The 25,223-nt window shown below is 52.1% G+C and overlaps 1 protein-coding gene across 1 annotated transcript in view; it reads right to left on the bottom strand.

Moving 5' to 3' along the window:
* LOC133341926 (neurogenic locus notch homolog protein 1-like) overlaps positions 1-25,223 on the bottom strand; it is a 107,543-nt gene that overhangs the window by 55,549 nt on the left and 26,771 nt on the right. The window contains exon 5 of the mRNA XM_061550765.1: positions 16,777-16,899. Within this exon, the coding sequence (XP_061406749.1) occupies positions 16,777-16,899 (123 nt within the window). The remainder of the gene's footprint in view (positions 1-16,776; positions 16,900-25,223) is intronic.

Raw genomic sequence — 25,223 nt, 5'->3', positions numbered from 1 at the left:
TGCCAGTACAGTGTAACGTGGGTGAACCTGCCAGTACACTGTGACGTGAGTGAACCTGCCAGTACAGTGTAACGTGGGTGAACCTGCCAGTACAGTATAACGTGGGTGAACCTGCCAGTACAGTGTAACGTGGGTGAACCTGCCAGTACAGTGTGACGTGAGTGAACCTGCCAGTACAGTGTGACGTGAGTGAACCTGCCAGTACAGTGTGACGTGAGTGAAACTGCCAGTACAGTGTAACGTGAGAGAACCTGCCAGTATAGTGTAACGTGGGTGAACCTGCCAGTACAGTGTGACGTGAGTGAAACTGCCAGTACAGTGTAACGTGAGTGAACCTGCCAGTACAGCGTGACGTGGGTGAACCTGCCAGTACAGTGTGACGTGGGTGAAACTGCCAGTACAGTGTGACGTGAGTGAAACTGCCAGTACAGTGTGACGTGGGTGAAACTGCCAGTACAGTGTGACGTGGGTGAACCTTCCAGTACAGTGTGACGTGAGTGAAACTGCCAGTACAGTGTAACATGGGAACCTGCCTGTACAGTGTGACGCGAGTGAAACTGCCAGTACAGTGTAACGTGAGTGAACCTGCCTGTACAGTGTGACGTGAGTGAAACTGCCAGTACAGTGTGACGTGGGTGAACCTGCCAGTACAGTGTAACGTGGGTGAACCTGCCAGTACAGTGTGACGTGAGTGAACCTGCCAGTACAGTGTAACGTGGGTGAACCTGCCAGTACACTGTGACGTGAGTGAACCTGCCAGTACAGTGTAACGTGGGTGAACCTGCCAGTACAGTATAACGTGGGTGAACCTGCCAGTACAGTGTAACGTGGGTGAACCTGCCAGTACAGTGTGACGTGAGTGAACCTGCCAGTACAGTGTGACGTGAGTGAACCTGCCTGTACAGTGTGACGTGGGTGAACCTGCCAGTACAGTGTGACGTGAGTGAAACTGCCAGTACAGTGTGACGTGAGTGAACCTGCCTGTACAGTGTGACGTGGGTGAACCTGCCAGTACAGTGTGACGTGAGTGAACCTGCCTGTACAGTGTGACGTGAGTGAAACTGCCAGTACAGTGTGACGTGAGTGAAACTGCCAGTACAGTGTGACGTGGGTGAACCTGCCAGTACAGTGTGACGTGAGTGAAACTGCCAGTACAGTGTGACGTGGGTGAACCTGCCAGTACAGTGTGACGTGAGTGAACCTGCCAGTACAGTGTGACGTGAGTGAACCTGCCAGTACAGTGTAACGTGGGTGAACCTGCCAGTACACTGTGACGTGAGTGAACCTGCCAGTACAGTGTAACGTGGGTGAACCTGCCAGTACAGTATAACGTGGGTGAACCTGCCAGTACAGTGTAACGTGGGTGAACCTGCCAGTACAGTGTGACGTGAGTGAACCTGCCAGTACAGTGTGACGTGAGTGAACCTGCCTGTACAGTGTGACGTGGGTGAACCTGCCAGTACAGTGTGACGTGAGTGAAACTGCCAGTACAGTGTGACGTGAGTGAACCTGCCTGTACAGTGTGACGTGGGTGAACCTGCCAGTACAGTGTGACGTGAGTGAACCTGCCAGTACAGTGTGACGTGAGTGAAACTGCCAGTACAGTGTGACGTGAGTGAAACTGCCAGTACAGTGTGACGTGGGTGAACCTGCCAGTACAGTGTGACGTGAGTGAAACTGCCAGTACAGTGTGACGTGGGTGAACCTGCCAGTACAGTGTGACGTGAGTGAACCTGCCTGTACAGTGTGACGTGAGTGAACCTGCCAGTAGTGTGACGTGAGTGAACCTGCCTGTACAGTGTGACGTGGGTGAACCTGCCAGTAGTGTGACGTGAGTGAAACTGCCAGTACAGTGTGACGTGGGTGAACCTGCCAGTACAGTGTGACGTGAGTGAAACTGCCAGTACAGTGTGACGTGAGTGAACCTGCCAGTACAGTGTGACGTGAGTGAACCTGCCAGTACCGTGTGACGTGAGTGAAACTGCCAGTACAGTGTGACGTGAGTGAAACTGCCAGTACAGTGTGACGTGAGTGAAACTTCCAGTACAGTGTGACGTGAATGAAACTTCCAGTACAGTGTGACGTGAGTGAAACTGCCAGTAGAGTGTAACATGGGAACCTGCCTGTACAGTGTGACGCGAGTGAAACTGCCAGTACAGTGTAACGTGAGTGAACCTGCCTGTACAGTGTAACGTGAGTGAAACTTCCAGTACAGTGTGACGTGGGTGAACCTGCCAGTACAGTGTAACGTGGGTGAACCTGCCAGTACAGTGTGACGTGAGTGAACCTGCCAGTACAGTGTGACGTGAGTGAACCTGCCAGTACAGTGTAACGTGGGTGAACCTGCCAGTACAGTGTAACGTGGGTGAACCTGCCAGTACACTGTGACGTGAGTGAACCTGCCAGTACAGTGTAACGTGGGTGAACCTGCCAGTACAGTATAACGTGGGTGAACCTGCCAGTACAGTGTAACGTGGGTGAACCTGCCAGTACAGTGTGACGTGAGTGAACCTGCCAGTACAGTGTGACGTGAGTGAACCTGCCAGTACAGTGTGACGTGAGTGAAACTGCCAGTACAGTGTAACGTGAGAGAACCTGCCAGTATAGTGTAACGTGGGTGAACCTGCCAGTACAGTGTGACGTGAGTGAAACTGCCAGTACAGTGTAACGTGAGTGAACCTGCCAGTACAGCGTGACGTGGGTGAACCTGCCAGTACAGTGTGACGTGGGTGAAACTGCCAGTACAGTGTGACGTGAGTGAAACTGCCAGTACAGTGTGACGTGGGTGAAACTGCCAGTACAGTGTGACGTGGGTGAACCTTCCAGTACAGTGTGACGTGAGTGAAACTTCCAGTACAGTGTGACGTGAGTGAAACTGCCAGTACAGTGTAACATGGGAACCTGCCTGTACAGTGTGACGCGAGTGAAACTGCCAGTACAGTGTAACGTGAGTGAACCTGCCTGTACAGTGTGACGTGAGTGAAACTGCCAGTACAGTGTGACGTGGGTGAACCTGCCAGTACAGTGTAACGTGGGTGAACCTGCCAGTACAGTGTGACGTGAGTGAACCTGCCAGTACAGTGTAACGTGGGTGAACCTGCCAGTACACTGTGACGTGAGTGAACCTGCCAGTACAGTGTAACGTGGGTGAACCTGCCAGTACAGTATAACGTGGGTGAACCTGCCAGTACAGTGTAACGTGGGTGAACCTGCCAGTACAGTGTGACGTGAGTGAACCTGCCAGTACAGTGTGACGTGAGTGAACCTGCCTGTACAGTGTGACGTGGGTGAACCTGCCAGTACAGTGTGACGTGAGTGAAACTGCCAGTACAGTGTGACGTGAGTGAACCTGCCTGTACAGTGTGACGTGGGTGAACCTGCCAGTACAGTGTGACGTGAGTGAACCTGCCTGTACAGTGTGACGTGAGTGAAACTGCCAGTACAGTGTGACGTGAGTGAAACTGCCAGTACAGTGTGACGTGGGTGAACCTGCCAGTACAGTGTGACGTGAGTGAAACTGCCAGTACAGTGTGACGTGTGTGAACCTGCCAGTACAGTGTGACGTGAGTGAACCTGCCTGTACAGTGTGACGTGAGTGAACCTGCCAGTAGTGTGACGTGAGTGAACCTGCCTGTACAGTGTGACGTGAGTGAACCTGCCAGTACAGTGTGACGTGAGTGAACCTGCCAGTACCGTGTGACGTGAGTGAAACTGCCAGTACAGTGTGACGTGAGTGAAACTGCCAGTACAGTGTGACGTGAGTGAAACTTCCAGTACAGTGTGACGTGAGTGAAACTGCCAGTAGAGTGTAACATGGGAACCTGCCTGTACAGTGTGACGCGAGTGAAACTGCCAGTACAGTGTAACGTGAGTGAACCTGCCTGTACAGTGTAACGTGAGTGAAACTGCCAGTACAGTGTGACGTGGGTGAACCTGCCAGTACAGTGTAACGTGGGTGAACCTGCCAGTACAGTGTGACGTGAGTGAACCTGCCAGTACAGTGTGACGTGAGTGAACCTGCCAGTACAGTGTAACGTGGGTGAACCTGCCAGTACAGTGTAACGTGGGTGAACCTGCCAGTACACTGTGACGTGAGTGAACCTGCCAGTACAGTGTAACGTGGGTGAACCTGCCAGTACAGTATAACGTGGGTGAACCTGCCAGTACAGTGTAACGTGGGTGAACCTGCCAGTACAGTGTGACGTGAGTGAACCTGCCAGTACAGTGTGACGTGAGTGAACCTGCCAGTACAGTGTGACGTGAGTGAAACTGCCAGTACAGTGTAACGTGAGAGAACCTGCCAGTATAGTGTAACGTGGGTGAACCTGCCAGTACAGTGTGACGTGAGTGAAACTGCCAGTACAGTGTAACGTGAGTGAACCTGCCAGTACAGCGTGACGTGGGTGAACCTGCCAGTACAGTGTGACGTGGGTGAAACTGCCAGTACAGTGTGACGTGAGTGAAACTGCCAGTACAGTGTGACGTGGGTGAAACTGCCAGTACAGTGTGACGTGGGTGAACCTGCCAGTACAGTGTGACGTGAGTGAAACTGCCAGTACAGTGTAACATGGGAACCTGCCTGTACAGTGTGACGTGAGTGAACCTGTCAGTACAGTGTGACGTGGGTGAACCTGCCAGTACAGTGTGACGTGAGTGAACCTGCCAGTACAGTGTGACGTGAGTGAACCTGCCAGTACAGTGTGACGTGAGTGAACCTGCCAGTACAGTGTGACGTGGGTGAAACTGCCAGTACAGTGTGACGTGGGTGAACCTGCCAGTACAGTGTGACGTGAGTGAAACTGCCAGTACAGTGTAACATGGGAACCTGCCTGTACAGTGTGACGTGAGTGAACCTGCCAGTACAGTGTAACGTGAGTGAAACTGCCAGTACAGTGTGACGTGAGTGAACCTGCCAGTACAGTGTGACGTGAGTGAACCTGCCAGTACAGTGTGAAGTGAGTGAAACTGCCAGTACAGTGTAACGTGAGTGAAACTGCCAGTACAGTGTAACGTGGGTGAACCTGCCAGTACAGTGTGACGTGAGTGAAACTGCCAGTACAGTGTAACATGGGAACCTGCCTGTACAGTGTGACGTGAGTGAACCTGCCAGTACAGTGTAACGTGAGTGAAACTGCCAGTACAGTGTGACGTGAGTGAACCTGCCAGTACAGTGTGACGTGAGTGAACCTGCCAGTACAGTGTGAAGTGAGTGAAACTGCCAGTACAGTGTAACGTGAGTGAAACTGCCAGTACAGTGTAACGTGGGTGAAACTGCCAGTACAGTGTAACGTGAGTGAAACTGCCAGTACAGTGTGACGTGAGTGAAACTGCCAGTACAGTATAACGTGAGTGAACCTGCCAGTACAGTGTGACGTGGGTGAACCTGCCAGTACAGTGTGACGTGAGTGAACCTGCCAGTACAGTGTGACGTGGGTGAAACTGCCTGTACAGTGTGACGTGAGTGAAACTGCCAGTACAGTGTAACGTGAGTGAACCTGCCAGTACAGTGTGACGTGGGTGAACCTGCCAGTACAGTGTGACGTGGGTGAAACTGCCAGTAGAGTGTGACGTGGGTGAAACTGCCAATACAGTGTGACGTGAGTGAAACTGCCAGTACAGTGTGACGTGAGTGAAACTGCCAGTACAGTGTGACGTGGGTGAAACTGCCAGTACAGTGTGACGTGAGTGAAACTGCCAGTACAGTGTAACATGGGAACCTGCCTGTACAGTGTGACGTGAGTGAACCTGCCAGTACAGTGTGACGTGGGTGAACCTGCCAGTACAGTGTGACGTGGGTGAACCTGCCAGTACAGTGTGACGTGAGTGAACCTGCCAGTACAGTGTGACGTGAGTGAACCTGCCAGTACAGTGTGACGTGGGTGAAACTGCCAGTACAGTGTGACGTGGGTGAACCTGCCAGTACAGTGTGACGTGAGTGAAACTGCCAGTACAGTGTAACATGGGAACCTGCCTGTACAGTGTGACGTGAGTGAACCTGCCAGTACAGTGTAACGTGAGTGAAACTGCCAGTACAGTGTGACGTGAGTGAACCTGCCAGTACAGTGTAACGTGAGTGAAACTGCCAGTACAGTGTGACGTGAGTGAACCTGCCAGTACAGTGTAACGTGAGTGAAACTGCCAGTACAGTGTGACGTGGGAACCTGCCTGTACAGTGTGACGTGAGTGAACCTGCCAGTACAGTGTAACGTGAGTGAAACTGCCAGTACAGTGTAACATGGGAACCTGCCTGTACAGTGTGACGTGAGTGAACCTGCCAGTACAGTGTAACGTGAGTGAAACTGCCAGTACAGTGTGACGTGAGTGAACCTGCCAGTACAGTGTAACGTGAGTGAAACTGCCAGTACAGTGTGACGTGAGTGAACCTGCCAGTACAGTGTAACGTGAGTGAAACTGCCAGTACAGTGTAACGTGAGTGAACCTGCCAGTACAGTGTGACGTGGGTGAAACTGCCAGTACAGTGTAACGTGAGTGAAACTGCCAGTACAGTGTAACATGGGAACCTGCCTGTACAGTGTGACGCGAGTGAAACTGCCAGTACAGTGTGACGTGAGTGAACCTGCCAGTACAGTGTGACGTGAGTGAACCTGCCAGTACAGTGTGACGTGGGTGAACCTGCCAGTACAGTGTGACGTGAGTGAACCTGCCAGTACAGTGTGACGTGGGTGAAACTGCCTGTACAGTGTAACGTGAGTGAAACTGCCAGTACAGTGTGACGTGAGTGAACCTGCCTGTACAGTGTAACGTGAGTGAAACTGCCAGTACAGTGTGACGTGAGTGAACCTGCCAGTACAGTGTGACGTGAGTGAACCTGCCAGTACAGTGTGACGTGGGTGAACCTGCCAGTACAGTGTGACGTGAGTGAAACTGCCAGTACAGTGTGACGTGAGTGAACCTGCCAGTACAGTGTGACGTGAGTGAACCTGCCAGTACAGTGTGACGTGGGTGAACCTGCCAGTACAGTGTGACGTGAGTGAACCTGCCAGTACAGTGTGACGTGAGTGAACCTGCCTGTACAGTGTGACGTGGGTGAACCTGCCAGTACAGTGTGACGTGAGTGAAACTGCCAGTACAGTGTGACGTGAGTGAACCTGCCTGTACAGTGTGACGTGGGTGAACCTGCCAGTACAGTGTGACGTGAGTGAACCTGCCAGTACAGTGTGACGTGAGTGAACCTGCCTGTACAGTGTGACGTGGGTGAACCTGCCAGTACAGTGTGACGTGAGTGAAACTGCCAGTACAGTGTGACGTGAGTGAACCTGCCTGTACAGTGTGACGTGGGTGAACCTGCCAGTACAGTGTGACGTGAGTGAAACTGCCAGTACAGTGTGACGTGAGTGAACCTGCCTGTACAGTGTGACGTGGGTGAACCTGCCAGTACAGTGTGACGTGCGTGAACCTGCCTGTACAGTGTGACGTGGGTGAACCTGCCAGTACAGTGTGACGTGAGTGAACCTGCCTGTACAGTGTGACGTGGGTGAACCTGCCAGTACAGTGTGACGCGAGTGAAACTGCCAGTACAGTGTGACGTGGGTGAACCTGCCAGTACAGTGTGACGTGAGTGAACCTGCCTGTACAGTGTGACGTGGGTGAACCTGCCAGTACAGTGTGACGTGAGTGAAACTGCCAGTACAGTGTGACGCGAGTGAAACTGCCAGTACAGTGTGACGTGGGTGAACCTGCCAGTACAGTGTGACGTGAGTGAACCTGCCTGTACAGTGTGACGTGGGTGAACCTGCCAGTACAGTGTGACGTGAGTGAAACTGCCAGTACAGTGTGACGCGAGTGAAACTGCCACTACAGTGTAACATGGGAACCTGCCTGTACAGTGTAACGTGTGAACCTTACACTGTATAGGCATGTAGTAAGCGATCCTACAACTGTCACAAAGCACCTTGCGATCTTAAAACAAGGAGCACCAAAACTCCGATTATCTGTGAATATTGTTGTTGTTACCGTATCAATCTTCTATGGTGTCTCGTTAACAATATTGCCTTATTTGCCGTTTTGATATGTTCATTATAACCCAATTCTTCCCATGAATAATAGACTCCCGGTCTCAATAGGTTGTTACCTGGGTCAAGTCATTTTTAACTGCGTGACAGGACACAATGTTAAAAGTATCTTATCCGAGAGGGGCCAGGTCAGTCAGCAAACACGGTGATTCCAGAGTGAACAGCATAACTCCACACGTGCTTGCCATAAAATATGTATAGGTAGCAACAGCAAAACCACAAAATAACAAAAGAAACATTTTACAAATCAAAAAAATATTATGTTACACGTGGATGCAAGCTATGAAGCAGGTTTGAACACGAATTAAAAAAAACCCGACTTGGAGCAATACCAAGAACGAAGCAGGGCACGGATGAATAACAATCACAAGCGCTCACAAGCTCATTTCCCACCGAGGAAACGCGACAGCTCAGCAGAATCTGATTTCCACGGAACAGCGTTCAACGCATAAACGACGTGTAAATGATGCACACTGCCTTGCTCAACGGAGAGCGCCTCGTCGGCGGGCGCTGAAACGACAAACTTAGGATCCGCGCCGGTCTCTGTACCGATAGCGGCTTGCGGCCAAGCGTTAGAGGAGCAAATCGTGATGAGTATCAGAATTGTGGAAAATTAAGATCGGGCACAGGGCCACAAGGAAAGCAGGCCAACCCTACCTGAGGCCGTGTGCGAGGTATTTAACGCAAGCCTCTGTAACCATGAGGGTGAGCCGAGTGGAAGCAATAGAGTTAGTGGGGAGTGGTTCGTAAGAAGCAGGAGCGATTTCTGTAGAGGAAGCCGATCTTGATCTTTAGTTTCTCTCAGTGGGATTTTAAATTGAGAGGCCAACAAACTATGAAGGTAATTATGGGAGGTTAACGTCTTCTCAGAGGCACACCAAGTGTTTAATGATGTTGCAAATGGAAATGTTTTGAGGAGAATTTGGGGCTCACAGATGATAACAAATGTAATCTTTACTCTAACTTACAAGGAATGTTAATGACGAGGCCCTGCCGAGCTTTCTGTCCACGAACCGTGGCAGGGAATCGAGCCAAGGGTTGAAAACGCCAGCGTGCCAATCCAGCACCTCCGCTCAACCCAAATTCAACTGAATTAGGATGTATTGCTTAACCAAAAAGGGGCCCACATGGATTAGAGAACACACACAGGTCCGTGACACCACCCAAACCGTGAAGAACAGCAGGGCTTGGGGGCAAAATCCATCACGGCTTGAAGAGATGATGGCCGATGATTGAGAATAATGACGAAGTGGCAGCTGATGAATGTAACGCATCCAAAAGAGCGTCCACCGAGGAGATAAAACGATGATATCAGTCAATGTGCAGGCGCCTGACGGACAATGTATTACAGAGCCATGAGAGGTAGCGGTGGCTTTGTGGGGTCTTCATTCATCACGCAGTCAGCGAAGGAGCGTTGCGCCAAACGTGTGACCTCTTGCGATAGCATTCGCATGAACTGCTCTTGCTGCTGTGCTCCGGTGTATCGAGTTATTTGTTTGATCCATGGATCATGGGGGAGGCGACCACGGGGGCGGCGCCATTCCTTTGAGGGTCGCAGTTCCACTTCGAACGTCTACCGCCAACTGAAATGCGCAGCAGTGGATTGTCCGTGGCCAATGAAAAAAAGTAGCTTTGTGTGAACCAAGTGCTTCTTTGGAGAGTAAAACTCTTCCCCACCCCCGACTCTGATGCCACGATTGCATGTGGAACCGTTTACCAACAGAAGTTACACGGCAACGAGTGAGCGGCGACCAACGGAGGCAACGCTAGGCTCCCACGCAGACGTGGGCCGTGCTGGCAGTGAGCGAGCGGCTGCTACAGCGGCCAAGCTGCATGCTCCGGGGCTCGGCTGCACAATCCGCCAACGATGTCTAACGAGGAAGCGGAACATCTGGCTTCTGGTGGTGGTCATTCCGTCCAATACCACACGCGCAAACTTCCTGTCTGAGCAATTCCTTTATTTTATGCAAATAGTCGGTCACCATTGCACAACATCCAGAGCGAGATTAGCGTAGCAACCATGGACAAGTGCCTTTTAAAACCCTGCCTTCAATCTCATTAAATCTTTATTGTTCCGAGAGGATTATTATGCCGATGTGTTGCTCTTGTAGCAGATGGTTATGTTACTCCTGCAGGAAGACGCTGACTACGTTTCACGTCCTCTCTTGGCAGAGACAAAAGCATCACAGAAGCATTGCTTCTTGTCTAATTCACAGAAGCGTTGCTTCTTGTCGAATTTACAGAAGCGTGGTTTTGCGTTACATTTACAGAAGCTCTGCCTTGAGTTGAATTTATAAGCGCTGTCTTGTATTTGCAGTGACTGGGAATGTCACTGTGTGGTGTCGGGCCTGCGAGGCCACGGCGGATGTATACTGTTGTGTGTACACCCTGGACACGGGGTGTAGTACCAGCCCTAGTGGGGGCTTGGGTGAGCGTTGGTTAAGCACGGTGGCACCACGCACAGCGTGCGGTGCGGGCTCCCGTTGAGAGAGCGAGAGAGTGTCAGCCAGCTAGGGATACGTTGGGGGCATGATATCTTGGCTGACCTGGGGACATGTGACCGGATGATAGTGGAGGGGGCCACCGGTGGAAGGGGCCAATGGGTGGTCACATGGTCCTGGAAGAACTATCGAGAGCCTTCAGGCAAGGGCGAGAGAGATCGAGAAGGTGGGCGGGGCGAGAGGTGGGGCGAGAGGCGGAGCCAGCCCCAGCCCGACTCAATATAAGGGGGGGGCCACTGTTGGAGAGGCAGCAGATGCACGTCAAGCTTGAAGAAGCATCCAGCCACGTGGTCCGGGACCCAGCTTGTGGTCCGGACCGAGATAGTGGAACCGTGTCTAGTTCTGCCGTAGCGTGGTTAGTTGGGTGGTCACCACCCAAGAGTATGTTGTGTTAATAGCCTGAAGTGTGTTGTGTTAATAGCCTGAAGTGTGTTGTGTTAATAGCCTGGAGTATGTTGTGCTAATAGTTGGACTCACTACATATTGAATTTAAAACACACTGACTTTACCGAACGAACCAAAGAGTATTAATACACACTGGTCAAATGCTCAACATGGCGCCGTGGATTGCGTCTGCATCACCGTTGCTATCATTGTTATTCTCAAGAGAACTTCAAGTCTGTGGAAGAGGTGGAGCAGGCAGGTCTGTAACCCTCACGCTTTCGGGGGGCGGGTGCTTCATTAATCTCGGAGATTTATCATTTAACACAGTTGCTGAGCATCGGCCCAAAGGCCCAATGTACCCAATGTACATCACATGGCCAGCAACACACCAACACAGTCTTATTAGAGTCATCGCAGCATTAACGAGCACAGCCCCAAAGGCCCAACACGTCGAGCTGCCAGCAACAAACAGCACAGTGATTGTGTGTAATAGATTAGAGTGAACAAGTTTTTAACCAAGCAAGGTTATGACTGTAAGAGGTTGGGGGGGGGGAGGAAAGAGAAAATGGCAGGGAATTCTCAAGTGGAGCAGCGCAAGGGAAGACGCAGGAAGAGAAGTGTTGTGACCTGCAGTGTGGTGAGTGTGTGAGTGAGTGTGAGATTTAGAGAGTGAGTGTGTGTGTGTGAATGGGTAAATGAGTTGCTGTGACCTGCAGTGTGGTGAATGAGTGTGTGAGTGAAAGACAGAGTGGGTGGAGGAATGGGTAGTGAGTGGTTGTGTTCTGCAGTGTGGTAGTCGACCAACATAGATGAGACGAAATAGACAGTCGCTGGTATAGACCGGGTCTTTAATACGAGTGGAGCAATCAAGGAAATGATTTACAGAAATAGTAACCGTGGAAGTAGCTATATAAGACTGAAAAAGGAGACGACTGACCACCTGCGTGCGAGTGACTCGAGTGACTCGAGTGAACGACTGAGTGCTCTGTGCAACTCCCAGCCCTGCAGTACAGCAAGTGGATTGCCGAGCGTCTCCCCTGCGAAACTAAGGGGTTCTCTACTGGCGCTGCGATTTCTTCAATGTGCGCAGACCCAACCCTACACAACCTGGCTAAATGTGATAAGAACTTAACAATGTAGGCTGCCAAACGGACTGAAGATACATGAGAAAACAGGACACGTGCAGAAGCGAGGTGACGAGATCGCAGGCAGCCTGGGATCACATCGAGATGGAATTGATGAAGTTGAAGACGTGACGGAGGAGCTGGCAGCAGTACTTTTGCAAAACTGAACTCGAACCCGAAAAGAAACGACGTGTCGGAGGTCTATGATTATCTCGTTATTAAATTGTATTTGGAGTAACACTCCTCAACTTCCTGAAGAATATTGAATGAGTAAAACGTGCAAAATACTGAGCAAAACCTTTTGAGGGACATGACCTCATGCACACGGCTTCCCAGAAGGTTTGGTTGTGAGTTTAAACACCAAACAGGATTCGACTCACAGCCAATCAACCCATTGGGGTTGACTGAATAAAAAAAATGTGGGGAATCAGCATAAGTGGTGATCCTATGAACATACAAACCCCCTAACCCCTCCTCACCCTCCCCCACCGTTGCAGGGGAGAGAAGAACACATTAACCATGGAACAACATAAACAAGCAGGCAAGATGCCTTCTCAACAGATATGACCCTGCACATAAGCAAAGAAAGTAGTTTTGCACATCCCATCATTCACACGGCCTTCTGGGAAGTGCATAATATTCAGCAGCATTGGTTCAACACAAGCTAACTCTGAAGCACGGATGGGACGCCTCCCCCCCCCCCCCCCCGATTCACTGACAGAATGCCCCTGCACGGGATTGGCTACGGCCGGAAAGACTGACAGATCACCGAGGATGGAAATAATCAAAAACCTCCTTGACAAATAGGACGCGACGGGAAAACACGCCGGTCCCGGCCTGGGCACAGATCCATCACCGTCGCAGTTTCACCGAACCGTCACATGCCGAGGGAGCACGCAAAGGTCTTGCGCAATGAGAACCAAGAGTTTCGCACGGGAAGAGGGGAGAGAGTTGAACGGTGGGGGTGGGCACAGAGCCAGGGGCACGTGGGAGGTTTCAGCGCTGCCCCAAACCCGGAGCGTTATTAATAACTATCACGAGTCATGGATAGAACTGGCTCACAAAATAATCGCGGGGGGTGTGTCAACGAGCTGGCGAGACTCTCGTGAAAAAGTGGCGACAATGGGCTGAGAAAAATGACGCCACTTGTAAAGCTGCCCGGGCTAAACACCTACACAGCTCATGGCAAAAAAACACAGCACTCGTCCCCCCTCCCCGTGTAAAATAAATTGATAAAGACGTAATGCGTGGCTTTGGCTCTTGAAGAGTGGTTTATAGTCTTGTGTCTTCAGGGCTTAACCCATGGGAAGGAGAGAGAGCATGGGAACACGGCTCGACTTATAAAGTGGTCACACGACATAATGAAATACATTTTAAATGGTAACCCGAGTAGCAGTGGGCACAAATATGAAACCAGTTTGTCCACTTAGAGGAAATGTACAGTCACCGCACATGCAAACTAACTACATGATTTTGCCTCTCACGTGGGTAGCAATGAGTCCTCGCCTTGTTCATCAGTGGGTGAACTGGGCCAGATAACGGATGGAAGCAGAGAATGGCCACCCACGTTGCTCGGCGCTCCAACTCACGTGGTTACAACTGGCATCGTGTGGGCACGCAAAGGTGCGGGAAAACGCGTGTCTCGTGGAAATAAAACGTTCACAATAATAAGCGCATTTATTTGTCCAGCGTTTTATTTTTGAGACAATGTCAGGAGGCCGAGGCATGCGGCGATGCTCTCGTGCAGAGGCCCTGTCAAATGTAGGTGTGCGAGATAATTCCGATGGGCGTCGTCACATCTGTGGTTTACGGATCGTACGCGAACCGGGTCGGTAAAGAGCTGCAGCCGCATAGGTGGCAAGGGAGGGCTCCAGGTCCCAGCAGCTCGCAAGCTCCCATCTGGACCACGTGAGAGGTGGCGTGCGTGCACATCACAGGTAACCGATACGTTCCCTTGTGTGTCTTTCCAAACTCAACTATTTTTATTTTAACAGGGAAGGCCCCACTGAGCTTTAACTCTTTTTCAGAAGTGACCTGGCCACAAATTATAGCTCAAAAAGTGGCTTATGTGGACATTTATAGCAGCCAAATACTTTAAACGCATATACATTCTAAACGTGGAGGAGAAAACCAGAGAAAAATCCACGTGATCACGGGGAGAGAAACATGCAAACTCCAAATATACACCAGGCATCATGGTCGGGATCGAACTCACGACCTCCTGTATACCAGGCAAGGTAGTTAACATCTCGCCCACCGCGGCACCCTTTCCTGTTGACCTCGCCAAGATTATTTGGAAGGTAAGTCTGAGCTCTCTAGCATTCTGAGACACAGCGACCAAGTTAATTTGTTGAACTTGGTGAGAATTGAAGAGAGACCGGCAGTCTCACTTGCGAGAGCGATGCACCTCGTTATAAAACTCGTTTCCTGGGTCACAGGGTCACGGGGTAACAGGCTGAACCAGCCAATGGGTGGACCTCGGAATCGGCAGGGCAACTCAGCACAGGAGCACAAAGTAGACTTAACTTCATGAAACCTCGCCAGCAAGAGAGACGGCACACGAGAGATGAAAAGCCTGAAGACACGAAGGCCTGACGGCTATCTCTCACATTGGGCCAATCGTCTGTACACCTGAGAGGCAGGACTCTCCTTCATGACAGTCTTGAGCCTCAGTGAGGCTTTCCTCGGTAAACAAGAATAATAAATAATCATAAAATAATGGGTGCACGATGACTTAAGTTACTCGTCAGCTTTTTATGGCACACCAAGTTAAATGGGAGTAATTTTTCAGGTCGTATTCATGTTATATTAATATTGTACAAACATGTCATAATCATAAACAATTTTGCTTTGACAGTTTCCCAGAGCATCTCAGCGAACATCCTTGGCTTCTGGGACAGAAACGCCCAGCAGCAGAGCCAGGGGCGAGGGGCGGCTTGCGCTGCCGAGTGGCAACGCTGACGCAAGGCCTCGTTTGCTAAACGTCGCGCCTGCTCATAACGAACATTCTGCTCGTGCCCGTCTGGCCGCCGGCACCTTTCTACGAGGCGGCAGGCAACTCTCGTGTGAAAAACTAAACAAACCATTTCACCGTTGCAACAATGGGCAGCGGCGGAATGATCTTCGGGCAAAATTATCTTGGCTGGTTACTACTGGGTGTGAGAGCGCAGCGTGACAAGCGTGGCTTCGCAGGGCGGTGTTGCCGGAGCACACGGAGATCATCGCGTGCGTGTTCGTGCGTGCGAGACACTTCCCAAATATGCAGTGCTACTTGGCAGAGCAGCAAGTAGGTTGTCCACACACTTTTGCACGTATATTGTTGCTTACGTTTGTCACACTCTAAAGCCTCCAACCTGATAACACCAATGGACACTACAGCACATTTTTGCCAGTATCCAAAATTAAAAAAATAAGAATAGGTTTTACCCTTTCTGGCAAAAAAACAGGAGATGTTCAGATGTTAAGATATTCAAACACCGAATAGGTATCTATTTGGTGTCTGAACATCTTAACACCTCCTGTTTTATTGCCAGAAGGGGTAAAACCTATTCTTATAATTCACCAATGGACACGTTTTTACCATTTGATGTTGCACAGTGACAGGAATCATTCTACAGTCAAATAGAAACTACCGGTGGGCCGGCAGGGAACCGCAACAGAGTGCAGACTCTCATTCACACACACACACAAGCACACACACTCAATTACGGACACAAAGCTTCCACCCCCCCCCCCCCCCTCCTGTATAGCCTTCACAGGCTTTGGGGCAAGTGCTGTTAGCGAGGGGGTGGGTGGCCAGTACCACCCCTGGCCGCCATACCAGGTACTCGTTTAAAGCTGAGTCAACCTAGGGGAGGTCCAGGAACAGTTCAGATAAGCCTTACTGGTGTGGATGGCCACGAGTGGGAATCGAATTCGGGTCGCTGGGTTCATAGCACAGCACGCCAACCACTACTCTTCCGCTCTCAAACGACAGACGCACTCATATACACACGAATACACACAAACACACACAGTGCCCCCTCCCTGCTCCCCACTGCCTGACCGGTCCCTCCCCCTCCCACGGGATCCTTCCCATGGATCTCACCCCCTCCCCCGCGGGTTCCTCCCTACCCCGTCCCCTGCCCGCGCCTGCATGACCACACAGAGAACTGGCTCTACGGCAGGAGGCTCCGGGTCCCTGTGCCCGCACTGCCACCCGCTCTACGTGCCAAGTGGAATCTTGGCACCGAGCCCCGGTGATTGTCTCATTACAGACTCTTCCTATTATTGTTTATGTTATTGTGTATTACAGAGTTTTGCGTCGAGCTAGGGCCCACGTCTAAGAGAGAGAGGGCCCTTAGCCTATAAATGTCTAGAAGTTCATCGACCTGGCTGCTTATTAACATCTGACTCTACCATCAGCATTGGTTTAAACAGCCTAGCTCAAAACCGGTCTAGAATTTGTTTGTGTTGAAGCAATGTTGTTGAAATTTTTGCAAGGTGTGAATTTTTTGTTTTTTGTTTTTGGAGGGGACAGATGAGAGTGAGGACATGTGCTTAGTTGAAGCTAAGTAGTCAATAACATGCAAATCGCTGGGAGAACGTTGGATATACATCGATGCTCGACAGATCCCAATTCCTCCACACAAAACGGCCGAGAGACAGTCCAGAATAAACCTTGCCCGCGACGCCTCCACCCAGCCCTGGAGGCGAGGTGAAACTCGCGCACCCAGACGGGTGCCCGCCGCTTACCGGTCCACTGCGGGGAGCACTGGCAGTTGTATGTGTTGACCCCGTCCACGCACGTGGCCCCGTTGTCGCAGCGGTTGCCCGGGCAGTCGTCCACGTTCACGTCACAATCCCTTCCTTCGAAGCCTGCGCCGCCGCCGCAGCAGCCAAATCACACAGCATCGAACGTAAACTCACGGAACGCGATTCGACGCGGGTACGATCAGTTTGCCCATTCCGGTCCATTCTAAGAATGCTACACGCGGTGGCTTAATTTCTCTCCGGTGCACTTACGGGTTGAACCGCGTGTAATATTTGGCGCAGTATCTGACGTTTTACTCCACTTGCTGGGAGCTTTTTATTAGGAACCGAATTCAGGGGTGCGACTTGAGGATGCAGCGGAGGGCTCAGCAGCAAAACCGCGAGAAGCACGGGGCGGGCAGCAGCAGCAGCGAAACCTCGCTTCGCACCGGCGCGTCTGCCGCAGCGACGGCGCGTCCCGCTTCCTGACAGTGGACACCTCTGTTGATTTAAGTTTAAGTTGTTCGGGGCGACGTTAACAAATTGGACCATTTAACGCCGTAATTACATTATACCATGTGGGTCGATCGCGCCACGACAAGCCACGGCCCCGACAACAGGAAGCCCGCGTGGGTCCCTTTACGAGCGGCCGCCCTCAATGCGGATCCAGGGGGAAGCTCGCCACATGACACTCACAGGCGGCTAATTAGAGGCATGCATACCAGCAGTGCGGGCACTCAACACAAGCTGCCACCACCGCCACTGCTTTATATGGGAAGTGCCGACGCGCAGAGAGCCGATACCTCCAGTGGAAAAACGCATTAGGGCAGCCACCCCCAGCGCCGCTCTGCCCCCAGAGCCAGATTGGGCTTGGAGGGGGGGGTCCAGGGAACGGAGCGGGGGAGGTGGCGGCGTGCAGCTCGGCCGGCACCGCAGCACGGAGGGGCTTACCTGCTGCCAAATGTCGGCTCGGCACGGCCCTGCTGAGCGTCCCCATTAGAATAAATCCGTGCGCAGGCAAAGGTCGAGAAAGGAAAACAATTCTACATTAAAAGTGCAAACGATTCAAAATAATGTCACGCTCGGAAGTTGTGTGTGCATGTATTTGTAACGATGAATTCTAGAATGCGACGATTAATTGAAATCTCAGTTTAACACGTCGGCTTTCGCGACCAATATCATCCATAAGAGGTTTTTTGGGTTAGATTGCGTAAATATATACATGTGTTATTAAAACCTGCCACCACACGACACAGCCAACTAGTAAGGGTTGTCACGTAAACAGAACATGCCAATTCGTCACTAGTACAGCACACCGGTGTGTTGGAGAGTCAAGCCACACTATTTACAATCTGAGTACGACGTTTCGCCAGTAATTAAAACTAGCTTCATCAACGACAGCCAGATTTGTGAAGTCTAACTCTGTTCTGCTACTGTCAGAACACGCGTGCCAACAAGGAAACTCAATTGATTTTGATAATATTGAAGTTCTGTGCAAAACTAGCTACTACTGGCCAAGACTAATGAGAGAATCTACCGAAATTGAAATAATAAAATAAAAATAAATCCGTTCGGATAGCTACCGCCTTTGTGCTGCGTGGAAGCGATACATAATTTAAATGCATGCTTACGTCAATAGGGATTACCGTTGGTATGGATATTTTAATACACACAATAGACAGGAAGGACAAGATCGCATAATGTATATGCATAATGTACGATAACTCAATAATCCCCCCCCTCACGTGGCACAAGAGCGCAGAAGCGTGATATACCACATCTACGCCTCTATATAAGGAATGAAACAGACACCTCCACAAATCTAGCTGTCGCCTGATGAAGCTAGTTATAATTACTGGCGAAACGTCGTACTCAGATTGTAAATAGTGTGGCTTGGCTCTCCAACACACCAGTGTGCTGTACTCGTGACGAATTGGCATTTTCTGTTAACATGACAACTCTTACTAGAAAACTAATAAATCACGATGTTTCGATCGCAACACAAGTGACCGTCTTCAGGTGAGAGAGAAAGCTACTCAGGCCTACATAAGACCTTGTTTCAGTAGCTTTCTCTCTCTCACCTGAAGACGGTCGCTTGTGTTGCGATCGAAACATCATGATCTATTAATTTTCTATCTACGTGACTTTACCGAAAGAACCAAAGAGTATGGATTCCTGCAGTCACGGAAGCTTCAAATCAAGATTGAACCCTTACTAGTTGGCTGTGTCGGGTGGTGGTGGGTTTTAACGACACGTTTATATATTTTTAGTGACATTGCTGGATGGCACCATGCTGTAAGTGCAGTGCCGGCCCTAGAGAGCACGGTGTGTGTACCGACCTAAGGGGAAGGTCGGGTAAGGCCATGACACTTTGGTTGACCTGGGAGGACACGTAACCGGTTTGAATGGCAGGGGGGCCCCCAAGAGGGGGCTAGGAGGGTCACGTGATTCAAACCCAGGTTCTTCCTAACGGTTCTGGAAGGGGGGCGTGGCCAAGGGCGGAGCCAGCCACGCCGGAGAGGAATCTTGGTTGTCCGTCCCAGGGTCGGCTGGCCACTCCGACTGGGTCAGTAGTCAGTTGGCTCATAGGGTAGTTGCCGCGGCTGCGGGTTCGTCCGCTGTTATTGGTATGATACAGGAAATATAAAAATTAGGATGCTCGTCGATACCAGTGCGTCTGCGACCATCATTTCTGAATTTATTTATAACATCTTGCCCCGAAAGTGTCGTATCCTGTGTCCCGTCGGGGTTCCGTGCTTTGCCGCAAATGGCGGCTCATTGGGCATTATTGGACAAATAACGGCAGAAGTGTGCATTGGAGAGATCAAATTGACGGGACCAGTTCTTGTTTCGACGTCCCTTGCCATTCCCTGCTTGCTTGGGATTTCCTGGGGAAGATGCCCCTGAAAATTGTAATAGATCAGGGATGTGTCGAGTTGCCATTGGGCCGCAGGTTGGCCTTTTTACCTTCGCCCACTGGATTGCATACGGCCTACGCTACGGTACAAGTGCTTGCGAGCAAAACCGTAACAATTCCTCTCGGGGCGCAAATGCTAGTGCCCTTGCGGTTTCGGAAGCCACTTGACCAGGAGGCAACTGCGGGATGAATCCTTCTAGGGCCCTCAAACAAAGCCGTTCGTGGGTTGATGTTGGTTGGGGCCCAGACTCTGGTGTTCAATGACCAGGAACCATTCATTCTGGTCCTCAATGCGGGGTTGGACACGTCAGTTATACAGCAGGGTACCGTGCTAGCCCACGCGTCGCCCGCTTTGGTTACGGAGCCGCAGCAGCACTCCTATGAGAAGTGGATGGATGCACTCTGCTCCGCAAACCCAGAATTGTCCGAGACTCAAAGGAAGGAGTTGCGGGCGCCTTTGCAGGAATTCTCCGATGTGATTAGCAATACCCTTTTGAGTCACCACATCGATACGGGCAATGCCGCCCCATCCGGCAGAATCCCTACCGGCTGAGCCCCAAAGAGAAGGACTACGTAAGGCTGGCGGTTGATAAGATGTTGGCCGCTGATATTATCTCGCCATCCATTAGTCCATGGGAGGCCCCGATCGTTCTTGTTAAGAAGCAGGACGGTAGTTTGCGCTTCTGCGTCGACTTCCGCAAACTTACTCAAATGTATGTGGCTGATGCATACCCCTCCCACAAATGGATGATTCCCTGGATGCTCTGGCAGGGGCACATTATTTTTCAATGCTTGACCTCCTATCGGGATTTTGGAAATTCCCTCTGGATGAGTCTTCCAAGCCGAAGACCGCATTTCGCACACCACAAGGCTTATTTGAATTGAATCGACTTCCGATGGGTCTTCACTCCGCTCCAGCTTCGTTCCAGTGGCTAATGGAACTGGTTCTAGCTGGCATCCAGTTGGATTCGTGTCTAATATATATTGATGATCTTATTGTTTTTAGCCGCACGTTTAAGGAACATCTGGAACGATTACACGCTGTCTTTCTTAAAATGTGTGCGGCGAACCTCAAATTTAAACCACAGAAGTGTCATCCATTTCAAACATCAGTTCGGTACCTTGGCCACAAAGTAAGTCAAGGATAGCGACGGACCTGGACAAAACTGCGTGCGTGCGTTCTTGACCGACCCCCAAGTCCATGGGTGAGGTGCGGAGTTTTATAGGATTTGTGTCCTACTACTGCCGTTTTGTCGCCGGGTTCGCCACTATCGCCAAGCCTCTCCACGGCCTGACGGCAAAGGGTCAGAAATTTCATTGGGGGGAAGAGGAGGCCGCATTTGTTGCGCTCCGGGATGGCCTGGTGAACGCCCCTCCCCTCAGATACCCCGATTTATCCTTCCCGTTCGTCCTTGATACGGACGCTAGTAAAACCGGAATTGGCGCCGTTCTGTCTGAAGTCGTGGATGGCGTGGAGAGCATTGTGGCATAATGCAGCAGAGTACTGTCTCTGGCCGAGCAGCGATACTATGTGAAACGCCGAAACTTTTGGCTATAGTTTTTTTTGTGCAGCAGTATTGCCCCTACCTTTATGGCAGGCACTTTGAGGTGCGCTCTGACCATGCAGCACTACAGTACGCGCTGCGCATTGAACAGCCGTCTGGTCAGCTTTCATGTTGGTTGGAAGTCCTGCAAGACTATTCTTTTACTATATTGATATATCAGCTCTCCAATCTTACAGTCAAACCTCGGAGACCGAACACACCAGAACCCGAACAAATCGGTGTTCGAACGATATTTCCGAACATTTTTTGCCCCGGAAACCGAACGAAATTCGGAGGTCGAATGGGCAATCGCGACTTGAAAGAACCTGTACGGCTGAGACACATATGGCCAGCGTGCATGACGCTTGCCCACACAAAGGGGACTCCCCTTCAAAACAATAACATCACCACCTCCTCTTCCTCCTCACGACCTTCCACTCAAGCCATCAACTCTCCTTACTACAGGTGTAGAGGTGTTACGGGAGGGCGAAAAACACACCAGGGGTGGTTATGCCCGCACGCGGAAGGATGCTTACATCCACGTCCGCACCGTTTAGCCTGGGGGGCTAAAACGGCGCTGTGATCCCCCACGGCCCCACCCCTCGGTGGGGGAGTTGCTATATAAGGCGGTCAGCTGGTGGGCTCGGGGTTCAGTGTTTAGCTTAAACCAGCGAAGAAAGAAGACCCGCTAGATAGGCCCTGGGATTCCCCTGGATTGCCTTCCTTCTAATGACCGACCAGGGCAAGCCAGTGGCGTGGCCCCGAGAGCCCAGAGCCGATGTTCTTATAAGAGCCGGTCTGGGGACTCAGGGTGCCGTGATCCCAGCTGTAGTGGAGGACCTGGGAGTAGGCTAGCCGGGATAGAGATTGTGGGATCTCCCTGTTAGGCGGGTGAAGGGGCCGATACCACTTCGAGTGTTGTATATCTTGGCCTGTATATAGTGGAACGTTCAATAAATAAGTGTGCCTCCAACTACGTCGTCCAAGCCTCCTTGAACCTACTACAACTGGAGTCAGAAGTGGTCTTCTAAAGATGGATACAAGACGGACGGCCCGTACCAAGGAACCGGGGGAGGAGGACACCTCGGCCGACTCACCCGAGATCGCCGAAGGCGAATCCGAGCAACCGGAGCCGAGTCCACCCACACCGCAGCGGCCGGACGGGTGGGGACCGTCCGCTGACGGAGTGCGGCTGGCTCACTCCCGCCTGGCGGAGCTACTCTACGCGGCAGCCGCCACGTTGGAGGAAATCACTCGCCTGGGGGTTGGAGGAGCAGCACGGGGCGACGTCGGACGACACGCAACGCCAGTTCCCGCCATTTCAACGGGGCTGGAAGTTGGATTTGCCGCCATCAGTACAGTGGGTGCTGAGGGCGGGGCCGGGCTACATCAGGTGACCGACAGTCGCCAACCAGAAGCCGCCACGTCATCAACAGCAGCCGGCGACGGCGAACGCCAATCAGCGGCCAGCGCGTCACCAGCAGTGCGACCGCTGATGGCGCCCGCCGTTCCCGCCGATACTGTACGAATTGGCGGGAACGACGGTTGGCGATCTACGGCTGCGGAGGCCTCGTTCCAGCAGCAATTGCCGGAGCTCAAAGAGTTTGTGGGGAAAGACGGCGACTGGGGAGCCTTCCAAAGACGTTTCCTCGCTCACCAAAAAATGTCGTGATGGACGGACGACGAAGCACTACGCGCGCTACCGGCGATGCTTGACAGTGACGCCCTCGCTACCCTCACCTCGGCGCCAAGATCGGCGCGCGCCACGCTGAAGATGGTGCTTCGACTCCTGTCTGCAGTCTACGGACCACCTTCTGACTGCAGACAGCTGTTTTACGATCGTCAGCGGGGCACCAAGGAATCGCCCCTGGCATACCGCACAGCTCTCCTGGCCCTGGCGAAGACGGCTTTCCCGCGGATGGACGAGGAAGGGGTGAACGCTATGGTGGCTGAGAAGATATTGCTGTTGGCGGACGATTTGAACATCGTCGTCTTGGCGCAAGACGACAAGGAGATGTGTTCCCTGCGGGCCGCACGGCACATCCACGCAAACTTGCTGTCCCAACGTCGCAAGGCCAGCAAGGCGGCGGCCAGGCATACCGTGGCTGCAGCCACCCTCCCATCGGAAGAGGTCTGCGCTGTGGGTCGCCCGACAAAATGGAGATCCGGGGGCCGGCCAGCTCAGGACGGGCCGAGTCACCAGGATCAACCCAAGCCGTCTGGGGCGCTCACGCGGTGCTACAACTGTGGCATCCGGGGCCATGTGGCTTCGGGATGCCAGGCTCCTCGACAGCGCGGTGCGACGCCTCGGCCGGACGACAGCGCCTCTACCCAAGGCTCACCAACAAACTCCGGCAAGTCGTGGCACCCCACATGTTTGGCCTACGCACACACCTGTGACACACTCACGCACTGCAACGAACGGGGGTCAGAAATCGCCTGTCGTTGCGTCGAAAGGTGCCACGATGGAGAGGGCGTTCCAACCGAGCCAGTGGTCTGAGTTGACCCATCGCGTTGTTGCCGCGTCGGCGGGGTCGTCGGACGTTGTGGGGCATATTGATGGGGTTGAGGTGCGGGTCTTAGTTGATACGGGAGCATCGGCGACCATTGTGTACGATTTAATTTATAACATTCTTCCCGTTCAAAGCCATCCTTTGCTCCCCGTTGATGTTCCGTGCTATGCTGCCAACGGGGGCTCGCTGGGCATTATCGGACAGATCCGCGCGTAAATTTGTATTGGGGACATCAAATTATCCGGGCCGGTATTGGTCTCCTCCTCGCTGGCAGTTCCGTGCCTGTTGGGGACGGACTTCTTGGCCAAAATGCCAATTCGAATCTTGATCGACCAAGGCTGCATCGAACTCCCGTCGGGCCGACGTATGATGTTCTTTTCCTCCCCCGCTACTGTTCGTACGGCATTTTCGACGGTACAGGCGCTTGTTGCGAGGACGGTACGCGTATCGCCGGGAGCTCAGATGCTCGTGCCTCTTAGGCTGCGTCGACCATTCGCTAAGGAGATTGGGGATCGGAGTGTTCTGTTGGGACCGTCTAGGGCTGGGGTCAACGGACCTGATTTGATAGCGGCCTAGACCATTGTGAAAGGGGACGGGGACCCCTTCATCGCAGTCCTCAATGTTGGGTTGCGAACGGCTGTGGTTCCTCAAGGGACCGTGCTTGCGCCCGCAACGCCAGTACCCTGTGAGGAACCGGTCATTGGAGAGATGAGCACCGCTCCTCCGTCGCAACCGCATTCGGACCGTGATGAGGGGTGGCTGGATGCGCTTTGCGCGGGATCATCGGACCTGTCCGACTCACAGCGTGATAAGCTACAAACCCTTCTGCGCGAGTTTTCCGACGTTTTTAGTCGACACAAATACAATATTGGCTGTACTAAACTGCTGCGACACCATATTGACACGGGTGACAGTGCGCCAATCCGCAAAAATCTTTTTCGGTTGAGACTCGCTTGGCGGGAGGGAATGGGATATGGGTTGACTGGCAGATGCACCGACATGTGCTGCCCACTGTGTGAACGGTGGTACATAGCCACGCATGCACACTGCTGTTACACACATGTGCCTTTGGCACGCAAGGTGTTTTTTTATGCTCGGTGACATTCACGATCTACAGTGATATCCACCTCAAATGAGCATCTAGGCGGTGCTCATCTCCTGTTTACCACCCTGAGCCTGTGGTTGAAACTACAAATTCCTATGGCGGGGGTGAGTATACCCTTAGGACAAGCACTTGATTTTTGACACAAAGCAGTGCTCATTTCTTTCCACCCCAGAGGGATAATGGGCCGAGTCAAACCCCCCCCACCCCAGAGCAGGAATTGAACTAACCCTGACTCTCCCCCGTGCATCTCCGTCTCCGTGTTCGTAACGCAGGCAAAACGTGCGAGAAGGCCGACCCGTGTGCCTCCAACCCCTCCGCGCACGGCGGTGCCTGTCGCGCCGTGGGCTCACGCTACGCCTGCGCCTGCCGGC

Source organism: Lethenteron reissneri, chromosome 12 (assembly GCF_015708825.2).
Source record: "Lethenteron reissneri isolate LAM-NWPU_2019-01 chromosome 12, ASM1570882v1, whole genome shotgun sequence".
NCBI classification, from domain to species: domain Eukaryota; kingdom Metazoa; phylum Chordata; class Hyperoartia; order Petromyzontiformes; family Petromyzontidae; genus Lethenteron; species Lethenteron reissneri.
The sequence above is the reverse complement of the archived record's forward strand: the minus strand, read 5'-3'. Positions and strand labels throughout refer to the sequence as shown.